Source organism: Octopus sinensis, linkage group LG4, assembly GCF_006345805.1.
Source record: "Octopus sinensis linkage group LG4, ASM634580v1, whole genome shotgun sequence".
In the NCBI taxonomy this organism is placed as follows: Eukaryota; Metazoa; Mollusca; class Cephalopoda; order Octopoda; family Octopodidae; genus Octopus; species Octopus sinensis.
This window is the reverse complement of record NC_043000.1, coordinates 64,989,746-65,002,100: the sequence shown is the minus strand read 5'-3', so window position 1 is coordinate 65,002,100 and position 12,355 is coordinate 64,989,746. Positions and strand designations below refer to the sequence as shown.

Here is a 12,355-nt window from a genome sequence, read left to right as displayed (position 1 = left end):
TGTCTTAGCAAAGTTTCTTCAATTGATTTCAAACACAAAAATGGCTATTTGCTTTGCCTTTAAGTAGACAGAGTAATTGATTAATGAAGTAAATTTAATGTAAAGTAGATTCTGCACCAAAATTTTGCAAAACATGCTAATATTTCGAAAACCATGCCAATGTTTTCCAAAACTCACTCAAATTCTAAAAGCCTGCCAAAATGTGTGCAGAGTTCTGTATTTTCTATATTTCTATAATCTAGAATGTTTTGAAATAAAAAAAATCAATAGCTGCTTGCACAACAATTTTTTACAAAGCAGTATTTTACAAGAAGGAAAAAGAATAAAGGTTTTTATTTATATCAAAATACTTTGAACTTTAGCAATAAATATTTTCAAGTAAATCTATTAGCTCATTCATATGCTTTCTGAGTTAAATATGAAAATTTTCAGTACAATATTGTTATTAATGCTTCAAACTAGTTAGATGTAGGCAAAAATTAGATGTAAGGTTAAGATACCAATGAGTAAAAGTAAAAACGAGACACTTTGGCCTTTTTAAACAGAGATTGGTTGTAAGAGGGAAATAGAGTATTCAGTCATGTATTACCCAGAAAAGCTTTTCAGTTTTCTAATGTTGATCATTTATAATTGGAATATTGAGTAAATTATGGTTACTTATGCAGCGTTTCTCATTAAAAAGAGCTAAGGACTGTTAGGATTGAAAAAGAGGTGGACAAATCACTTTGTTTAATAAATTTATAATGATAGCTTTAATCTTTTCAATTTGTCCATGGTGATGGTAAAAAAAGAAGAGTTATGTAAATGCAAGCTCTATTTTGTCAAAATAAAAAAATAAAGAAGTAAAAAAATTTCCCTAATATTTTCGTTTAATGGAGCTTGGCACTTAGAGGACCACTTCTGCAGAAGATATGCTGTTTTGAACTGCATGTCTTGGTACCTATATTTTAAGATTTTGGTCAGTTATTGCAAATGTTTTAAATTTATTTACATATATTAAAAAATGTAATATGCCACATATATTACATATATTCAATAGCACACTGACAGAGTATTGCTATGAATGATTGCTTGACCAATTTCTTGCCACAGACATGAAATAGCAGCCACTTTACCTTCACTTCAACTAGCTTTTCCTTAGAATAAATGAAAGCCCTTGTCAATTTACCAGTGACAGCATTTGAATTTATTACCTCTGATTCAAAGAGATATGTGTCTAGTAGTACTGTATACATGCCAACACAGCCATCATCATAGCACTTGATGGATGGATCAGATTCTTTGAAATGTTACTGTCAGTGAAAATGTTTGTAAAATTTACATCCTTACCCCCATACTCAAAGTGTATGGTAAACAGGCCTTCTCACCAAGTATTTTTCATCACTATAGTGCAGTTTGTTGGGCTCCAATGTCACTGATATGCCTGCAGACACTAGGAAATATTTGATGACATTGTTTTTTACAGTATGTTGGAGAATCTGTTCCAGCACTGAGTCAGCATGAGAACGCATATCTCTGAGCAGTGAAGGAAATGTGTGGGAAATTGTAGAAAAAATGTAAACTAGCATTTGTCAGTTTAAGGGGTTCTGTTGTTGTTGTTGTTGTTGTTGTTGTCGTCGTCGTCATTGTCATCATCGTTGGGTAAGAGTCTTCTACCTTAGACTTAGACTTACCACAACCTTGTCTACAGAATTAATCCCAAACAAGTCATCCATTTCTCCCCATAACAAGCAGTGTACAATCTATAGATGGGGAGTATGTTGTTGACTGAAACTAAGTGAAAGGCTGCCATGTGCATATACATGTATGTGTGTGTCTTTTACTGATTTACATTTCTGAAGGATATGAACATTGACGTGAAAATGAAGTTAGTGCTTTATGAATAGAGTTCCTTAAAATACTTGTTTTGTATCCATGTTACACACACTCCCTTGTCACTTGCCATCAGAAATGCACTGAACCAGTCTAAAGCTACTATTGTTCACCAACTGCGATACTACTTGAAATGATTGGGTATGTAAGTATTTTGTTAGGTATGCAGGTATTTGTAAATACCTCATGCAGTGACGACTGTGCTCTGCATAATTAAGGGCTGCCCTTTGGCAAGGTATAGCATGCATTCAACCACCCTGCCAGGGATACAGCAAAGCCAAGGTGGATTGTGAAGAGGTAGCAGAAGAGCTCAACTGAACCAATGGTGCTTCTTACATTGATGCTGAGCAGAGGAATCCTAGAAGATCAATTGTCAGGATCATCAAGCTCTTTCAAAGGGAGTAACTGCAATGCATCAATGGGGGTGACATCCATGGATGTGTAATCAGTTGATTAAAGATTCAGTATGATTCAAGCTCCCAATTCAAACTCATAATAATGGAATTGGATGGAGACAGAGAGTCTTGGGAATCCATGAAAATAATGATGAAAAAAAATATATGAAAATATATTTATTGTGGATGATGCTTCAGAAATTGTTGGATTTTGGAATCAAAGCTCTGCTTCAGACATCTTATTTTTCCAGTCTTTCACCGAAAAGATTTTAATTTTTTCAAATACCTAGACAGTTGCTTGAATAGTACACATTTCCAAAACCAGACAGTGTCACAGAAGCTTTCAAAGAGTTTATAGATTCTATAAACACATTCATTTCTACATGACAGGAATCTATAGTCTTACTACATTTGTACTGAATTAAATGGAGCCTACTTTGATTAAAGCATAGTTTTTCACCTTTGCTTTATATCTTTTCAAACATTGATCCTTCATCATCATCATCATCATAATCATCACCATGAATTCCAGACAACAAAGCAATGAGACTGAAAACTTTTACAAAACTTTTCAAGATTATTATTTAAAAACAGCCATTATGCTCAGGAGCATTTTCAATATGATATCAACAATCCTATGAGAATAACCAGATATAATTACATCATCATCCTCATCATTATCAGCACCACCACCACCAACTGCCTCCACCACTGCCACCGCCATCATCACCACCACCATTATTATTCACCATAGAAATAGAACAAATTACTTTAAAACAACATTAGGAATTTAAACACAAGGATAAATAATCCAGAATTTTAAACAGTTTTGAAGCAAGGACAATATAAAAACTGACCTTCACAGTAACAGACAACCAATAAATACTCCTGCACAGACCCAGTGATAAATAGGCCAGTCTATTGCAAGAGTTAATTTATTGACAATGAAATCATGGCAAATACAGTATTGTCCATAATTATCAAATTTAATAAGTTAGTGGTTATGAAATGTAGGCTACTATACTCTGACCTACTACCACTAATAAATTTATCCGTTATCTCAAGTCTGAAATTATATAACCATTACCATTCATATGGTAATCATGAAATATAATTTCTATGCCATTTGCATTTCACATGTATTTCAATAGTTGTGTGATTTTATGACTGATAAAGCATTCAAGAGGATGATTTTCTATAGCAATTTCAAAATGTCTGAACTATATAAATTGGGTACATTTAAGATTGTTTTCCTTCTATTTTCCAAATCATGAGTAACATTATCTCTTTTTCTTTTTCTTCTTTCTCTCCACTCCTCTTTTACTTGGATATTGTAAGTAATTATTCTGATTATCCCCCTGCTCTAATAGTCTTTACTGAATGTATACAACAGAGAAAAAGACTTATCTGATTATGAAACTAGTTGGAAATATTAAACATTGAATATACAAACAATATAACTTTTTGAGTTACATGTCTATGATAACTTTTCAGTGAAAAGGAAATAAGTGAAAAAGACAGGATATAATTTTTACATAATTTCCTCCCTCATAGGAAAAATAAATGAAACAATAAATAACCAGCTTTGTTTTACTAGTATAATGTCTTGGAAGATAAGCTGTCTCAGATTCTAAATCTTATTAAATTCTGTCTTTCATAATGCTTTGCTAAACTCCTGGCTATATCTTCAGATTAGCTGTTAAGTGATGAGTTGGCAGAGCCATTTGCATACCAGACAGAATGCTTAGTGGCATTTCATCTGTCTTTGCATTCTAAGTTCAAATTCTACTGAGGTCAACTTTGCCTTTCATCCTTTAGGGATTGATAAAATAATTACCAGTTAAACACTAGAAGTAATTAACTTACCCCCACTCCCAAAACTGCTGGCCTTGTGGCAAAATTTTAAATCACTATCTTCAGATTAACTATATTCATTGTTTTTCAAACTTTTTCAATAACCACCCACTTTCTTTCACTACCATTTTTCCAATGACTCCTCGTTATAATTCAACAAAATGAAACACACCACAAAGTATTTCTCCCAACAACTACTTGCTGTTAACAATTACTTGCACATAAGACATGTTCTTCAATGGAGTGTCAAAACATTCCAAGCACTAAAACTGGTTTCAAATTTTGGCACCAGGCCAGTAATTCTGAGGGAAGGAGTGAGCCAGCTACATTGACCCCAGTGCTCAAATGGAACTTATTTTATCAACCATGAAAGGATAAAATTCAAAATCAACCTCATTGAAATTTGAAATCAGAACGTAAAGACAAACAAAATGCCGCAAAGCATTTTGTCTGGCATGCTAACAATTCTACTAGTTCCCCAACTTATTTCAAGTACAGATATTTGTTTCATATTTTAACAGAAGGATAGCAATTTCATTGAAGTGATTAAGCCAATTACATCGACTCCAGTGCTCAACTGATACTTATGTTATCAAGCCCAAAAGGAGGAGAGGTGTAGTCAACTCCAGCAGCATTTGAACTCAGAATATAGAGTTGGAAATAATTTCACTAAGCATTTTGTCCAGTGTGGTAACAATCCTGCCAGCTTGCCATCATTTGAGCATTAATATTACCAGATGGTTTAGGATGGCAAACTGGTAGAGAAAATGCTTAGTGGTATTTTTTCCAACTTTACAGTCAGAGTTCAAATGCTGCTGGGGTCAACATCGCTTTTGTTCCTTTCTGAGTTGATAAAATAAGTACCAGTTGAACACTGAGGTCAATTTAATCAACTTACCGGCTTCAAAGAAATGGCTGGCCTTGTGATCAAGTTTGAGACCAATATTGCCAGGGGATTTGCATAAAGAATAAAAATTGAAAATATGTTTCGAAAACAATACTTTTGTATATCATTTATTATTTACAAGCATATGTAGCATATATTCTCATTGTATTAATATCTACTTTTCCATGATTGCATGGGTTGAACGAAATTCACTGAGGCAGATTTTCTATAACTGGATGCTCTTCAGTTTTATTTATTTATTTATTCAAATTTCAAAGTCTGTTATTGTTAATATTGGTGACACACAAAAGGCATCTGTGCTAGTGGCATATAAAAGACATTCATGCCACTGACTCATAAAAAGCACCTGTGCAAGTAAATGTAGAAGGCACTTGTGCCAGTGACACATGAAAGGTACCCTTGCTGATGACACATAAAAGGCACCCATACCAGTGACACATTAGAGGCACCCATGTATACTCTATGGAGAAGTTAGTGTTAGGAAGGGCATCCAGCTGTAGAAACCAAGCCAAAACAGACTGGAGTTTGGTGCAGCTCTCCAGCTTACTAGTTCCAGTCAAACTGTCTAACCCATGCTAGCATGATAAACAGATGCTAAATGATGATGATGATGATGATGATGGTGATGATTATCATTGTTATTGTGATTATGGCTAACTAAACAATTCAGCATAATATTAAATTAAAACTGTTTTAAAGTTAATATTAAAATAATAGTCAAAGACTAAAAAGCTGTACAGATGCATTTATCACCACCCTTCTTCGTCCCCAGTACCCACATAAAGATTTTCATCCTTCCCAGAGTGTGATACTGCCAATTTTGAGAAGCAAGGAGCTATACTCTCACAATACTATAAAATAGTAGTGAGGCTAATGAACAAATCACCATTTACATGCAGCATGTAATTATATGAATCACTAATAGTTGGAAAACATATTCTTTTTAAATATACTCCTAACACATATTAATGAAATATTGCTTTAATTAATGCAAATAAATTATGAATTCACTGCAAGTTTTATTGATTTCCCAGTTGAGCTTAATCTCTTGCACTGATCAATTAGTGCATTACAAATGTAAGTCTATGTTTTTACTATGTTATAGTTTCAATAAGTATAAATGAATGATTGTCTCCACAAATTTCTTAACACTGCTCATAAAACATGCCAAAATTATTAGAGTATTTGTTAAGTTAATGTTATGTCGAGTCTCTTTCATAGGATTCTAAAATCCTACATACCTTTCGTTTCTTACCTCCATAACCTCACTATCTCCAAGGTAATATTGGTGGCATAGTTTCAACATCAATTAACTTCTTGGCAGTATCTTTTTCAATAGAGGTCACTTTTATGCTGGATAAATAAGATGTTCCTTACCTTTCCAGTCTTTGTATTTCATTTATCAAGTTACTTCTTACTTATTCGTTATTAGTTTGTAGTTTATTTAGAATTATTTAACTGAATTACATTTTTTTTTTTCGTTTCTTGTTTGAATTATATACTTCTAGCAATATATCTCATTTGCAATACCACCTGCAGGGTACTCATTACCTTAAAAACATTACGCTCTCTACTTTTATTCTCATCTATTACAATCTATTGTAACAGTCCACTTTTCTAACAATATGCTCATTATCCTTGTTACTGCCTTTTTCCTAAAACCCTTTTAAGAAATGAATCCAAAAAAGGAGTCTCTACATGGTTGCTCAAAATAACAGCCAAATTCCTTCAGATAATACATCCTACAATCTTTAAAAAAGGTAGGACATATTCAACAATGAATATCTAAGATCACAAGAGGAATGTTTGTGATCCTAGATCAAGTTGGATAGGAATGAGCTGGGCTAAAGAACAACAACAACTTTTGACAAGTGCTATCCTTTAACACATGATATTCATTGTTATTTAATGCAGAGTGGCAGAAAGAATTGAACATCTTACTAAACCAAAGAATTTGTTTCTGCCTTAAGGGATGATAGGAATTTTGTTCAAATCCCTTTCCAGTTTCCAAAGTTCAATAAAATAGAAACCTTGTCATGCTGGGACCTTCTATACAGTTCTCAAGCCACTAGAAATAGTAAAAAAATTTCTTCAATTCACACTCTACAATCTTAAAAACAAAGGACACATTTGGCAATGCCAAGCATCATGCTTGAAACTCAAGAGTACCAACGAATTTGAATCAAACTCTTTTGATCCATATATATATATATATATATATATATATATATATATATACACATACATACATACATACATACATACATACATACATACATACATACATACATACATACATACATACATACATACATACATGCATGCATACATACATACCAATGTATGATAAGGAATTTATTGATAAGAACATTTATGCGTGTCACCTTAGTGTATGGCCTACTCGCCATATACATTTTAGCATGTAGTCTACCTCTACTACAAGAATTTTATACTGCATGATGATATAACAAGTTGAATATTATTAAATAATGATTTATTATTGAGGACATACAGTTGATCATAAAAATCTAAATCAAAATTTGAATCCTTTAATGAGACATGCTTCGTATATCATTTTGGAATGCTACAAACAAATCTACTGCATCTTTTCTCAGTACTTTCTAGCAACTGTGATCAATGTGTGACTAGAAAAGCTCACTACTGACACTTAGAGGGTTAAAAAAGGTAAGCACAGGTAATAAATTCATAACATGAAAGGTCACTTTACAGCGTTGAATACAGCTACTTTGTTAGACAACATGCGAAAGTAGCACCTGTTTATGAAATTTCTGCTATGACAAATATTATCAAATGTAAAAATAACATTTGTAGTTTCATATTTAATTCTACTATAAACTACAGAAAGACTGACATAATAGCTATTTGCAAATATAAAGAAAGCATATATGAAAATGCACATGTAACTGAGTGCAAGAAAAAAATGTAAAAAAATGATCTACCTCATTTGTCATTCCTGATGAAAACGAATTGAATGACAATCTTGTAAAGAAAGAAAGACACGTATGAATCAGCTTACCTTTGCCTCCAGCTCGTTTTTTCTTGTCTTTGTTCATTTTATTATTCACCATATCATTGCTTTCACAAGGTATTGTGCAAGAGAATGTTTTCTCTTTTTTACCACAATTACTTCCTGTTCTCCGGCCAATTTTTTTACCAGATCCACAGACACCCCCATTTACTTTGCATTCATCAAAAACCCATTTGGAACAACTTTTTCCTACAAAATAAAAGAAAGTATGCATTTTAAGTTAATTTTTTTTCTATAACTGGCCATTATGTTTCAGATATGAAAAAATAATTTTAGTTGAAGAAAATACACAAGGCTAACTACCCATACACTAAAATATAATATAACCTCCAAAAGTAATGTAAAGTTGAAACATATTTCTATGCAGTGAAATGGAGACAATGCATATCTGAAGTGGAAAAATAGGAACATGAGTTGCTTATTTCTCTTGGTGAAGAATCTTATTTGTATGTTAGCAACAACTAAACCATTTTCCTTCAGTAAAGTGAAGACTGGAGATATTTAATGTAGTGGAGCAAGAAATTTTAGATAATTAAAATTAATTAAAAACAGGATCACTAGGAAGTGAGTTAGAGTATAGTCAGTACAGTGCAAACTGAGGGTATGCTTTGGTCTTGTTAGACCTCATTAGCAAAACACAGTCTAACTGCTATTGCCAGATCTTAGATGACTAGAGATGAATGTAGAATTTTAGAGAATGAGCACTGAGCAGTGTAATAATTTAAAAGAATGACTGCTGGGTTGGGAATACCAAGGGTGCTTAACTATTTACCTTTAGTCTATCTCCACTTCATTTCACAGCTAAACATGTGAGAGTACCCGATAACATCAAATGCAAATAAAAAATTATTCACTTGAAATTTTGTTCCAACAGATTATACGTATCAAAATTTCCAAGTTCAATATAAACTAACTAGAAACATTTATATTAAAATCACACTTTTAACAAAAAAAAAATACTGAATGGAACTAGCTAACAGATAATAGAGGTTCTAAAATGCCTGATCACATAAAAATATTATTTCAAATTTTGACAAAAGCCCAATAATTTCGGGGGAGTTGATTGCACTAGCCCAATACTCAACTGGGCCCCAAAAGGATAAAAGGTGAAGTCAACCTAGGTGGAATTTCAACTCAGAATGTGAAGATAGAGAAAATGCTGCTGAGCTAACAATTCTGCCAGCTCACTATCTTTGATCGCGTAAAAGTATTGAAATAGCATATACAAGGTTTAACAGAATTCTTTATATTCTGAAAAGAAACTGTTGTCCTCAACTGAAATCATACAATACTTTATTGTGATTAGCTGACAACAGATTCAACTTCCAACATGAAAATCATCATCATCATATTGATGTCCACTTTTCCATGTTTGCATTAGTTGGATAAAATTTATTGTTGCAGATTTTCTATGGCCAGGTGCCTTTCTTGTTGCCAAACCTCACTTATTTCCAAAGAAGGTAATTTTTTCTTTAAGGCCAGACATGATCTCACAGAATAGTGAAAGTCAATGATATTGCTTCTATGACAGTGACAATCATTTAAAGCGATACCAAAACAGAGAGAAACAAACGTCCATACACCCACACTCCAACACACATAGATGTGTATTTTACACACACACGTGTACATACAAAACAGCCTTCTTTCAGTTTCCATCAGTCAAATCTACTCGTAAGTCTACTGTTGACCTGTAATTATAGTAAAAGTCACTTGCCCAAGGTGCCACACATGCATAAACACACTACATAAAGGTAAAGTAAGTTACCTTCTGAAGTCATACTGACTCATAAGGGCTGGTTTTCTGGTTTCATGGCGTATATATTCCCTACCTGGATGGGATGCTGCTCTGTTGCAGGATTACTCATTTTTGCCAGCTGAGTGAACTCGAACAATGTGAAATGAAGTGTTTTGCTCTAGAACATATGTTACCTGGTCCAGGAATCGAAACCACAATCTTATGATCATGAGTCCAACACCCTAACCACAAAGCCACGCATCACCACAAACACACTACATTCACAACACACACCCACATGCACACACACACATTCACAAACTTGAATACCAATTACAGACATTGAGACAACCTAAAATTCTATACCCATAAGCTAAAATTACTCTTTTGAAACAGAAGACTTGACTAACTAAATAATTTCTAAATAATTCTAAGTAATCATGACATGTAGAACAAATTTTAAATATATTTTTCATAACTAACATACATGACAAGCTGAATAAGCTCCAAGCAAAGAACTCCAAATCAACTTAACTAGTACAATAGGCTTTAAGCCATTAACCTAAGTTGAATGATTAACATTCTTAGAATATCTTTTTTATAAATTTCAAAATATCAAGCTTAGTTAGATCAAGTTTGAAACATTAAAAAGCAAAAATAAATAAATAAATAAGAAAACACGAAAATTATATGCAACAGCAATTCACAAATGTTTCAATATATAACATGATTAATCAAAATATATTTTGTAGAATATTTTCATGATAATCTGCTTACTTTTTAATGCAGCTGCTGGTTTGTCTGCTTGTTGGGCTTTAGCTACATCTGTCACTCCAAAAGAGACAGACAGAACACATGTAATAATCCACAGCAGTTTCATGATGCTGAAATATAAATAGATAAATTAATTAATCAGTTAATTTGAAAAAGAAACATCAACTTCATGAGTTTTGCTCCCCTACACAAGGAGATCTTCAATTAACTATGGATTTAGCATTTTCTTCTGAGCATTACAGGATTAGAAAGAGAGAGAGAAAAGAAATCTGTATCTACAAGTATACATTAAGTATGAGGGTGTCTTGATCTTTGAGAAAAAGCAATGAAATTTTTCTCAAATATCAGCCTATCCTCTCTTAGAAAAGGAAGAACATCAGATACACAGCACAAAACAAAAAAAGACTGAAGAGTTATTGGCTGAAGTAACTTACATTAGAGGTCTCTATCAGATATGACCTGACACTAAAGAACAAGTATGACAGATGAACCAACAAGAGAGTCCTCTAAGCAGTCACTCAATAAGCTTCAAATACCTGCCAATTTTGTCTCAAATCACACTCTACTGTCTGAAACAGTGGTTCTCAACCATTTTTTACTTATAGACCAATTTAGGCCTCTTTGATTCATATTTTACTTAGGTGGATCTTCATAAACATTCGATGTTTAGAAAGTTCTATTATATTTAAAAAATTAAATATCATTAGGGATTGTATAAAAAACATTTTAAAATATCTGGTGTATTGTTGAAGTATAAGTAATTTATTGCAGGTAAACTTTAACAAAAAAATCTTATATAGATCCCAAGGGTCGTATGAACCCTGGTTGAAAAGGAAATAAGGATGTATTAGATCAATGCTCTGCAACCTTTTTTCACTTGCAGCACACTTATATTCTTTTCAAAATTCAGCAGGACACCTGACCTAAAATATAACTAAAAGCATAGGGAAAGTATACTGTTTGTGGAGCACTGTATTAGATAATGGAGTCTAAGTTACTAAATAGTCTAAAAAAAAAATAATAAACAGAAGGATCATAGTTGGAATGCTTTGGATTAAGTCTGCTCAGTCAGGGATAATCTAGAGCTAAACAATAGCAACAAGTATGATAAAAATATCCTTAAGTAATTGTGGTTCCACTGATGACTAGTATCTTCATGAAGTGGATTTAGAAGAGTTTAGCCTAGAATAAAGTATTTGTTCTTCTTGAATCTCTCACAATACGAAGATGTTAAGGTAAATATTTCAAACTAAAGAATCATTTGTTAATTGTACAATTAATTCTTTAAGATGGTGAGCTGGCAGAATCATTAGCATGCTGGGGAAAATGCTTAGTGGCGTATTGTCCGTCTTTACTTTCTAAGTTCAAATCCCTTCGAGATTGACTTTGCCTTTCATCATTTGAGGGTCAATAAAAAAAATACCAGTTGAACACAGGGGTCAATCTAGTTAACTTATCCTCGCCACCTCAAATCGCTGGCCTTGTGCCAAAACTTGAAAGCAATTATACAAGGTTCCTGTATGAGGTAGACCTAAACATACAAAAGACAGGATGGTCATGGCTAGAGCACCTTTGACCGATGCACAGAGAAGAGCAGAAAGAGCAGGAGATACAGTAAATGATGTTGCTAGAAGTGCGGGTAAAGGAGTCAGTGATATGATAAGAACAATGATGGGTGCCTGTGAGGATGGTGGTGTTGGAGAGATAGGGACAAGTGGGCAAATACAGCGGCGTGGGCGGGAGCACGGGAACGAGCCGGGCTGGGA

The 12,355-nt window shown here is 33.3% G+C and overlaps 1 protein-coding gene across 5 annotated transcripts in view; it reads right to left on the bottom strand.

Annotated features, from left to right (window-relative positions):
• The window catches only part of LOC115210287, a 114,468-nt gene that overhangs the window by 30,752 nt on the left and 71,361 nt on the right, over positions 1 to 12,355 (bottom strand). For all 5 annotated transcript variants that reach the window (XM_036502083.1, XM_029778790.2, XM_029778792.2 and 2 more), the window contains exons 2-3: positions 10,593 to 10,699; positions 8,066 to 8,266 (exon numbers count right to left, since the gene is read on the bottom strand). In XM_036502083.1, the coding sequence (XP_036357976.1) occupies positions 8,066 to 8,266; positions 10,593 to 10,695 (304 nt within the window). In that variant the 5' untranslated portion in view covers positions 10,696 to 10,699. The remainder of the gene's footprint in view (positions 1 to 8,065; positions 8,267 to 10,592; positions 10,700 to 12,355) is intronic.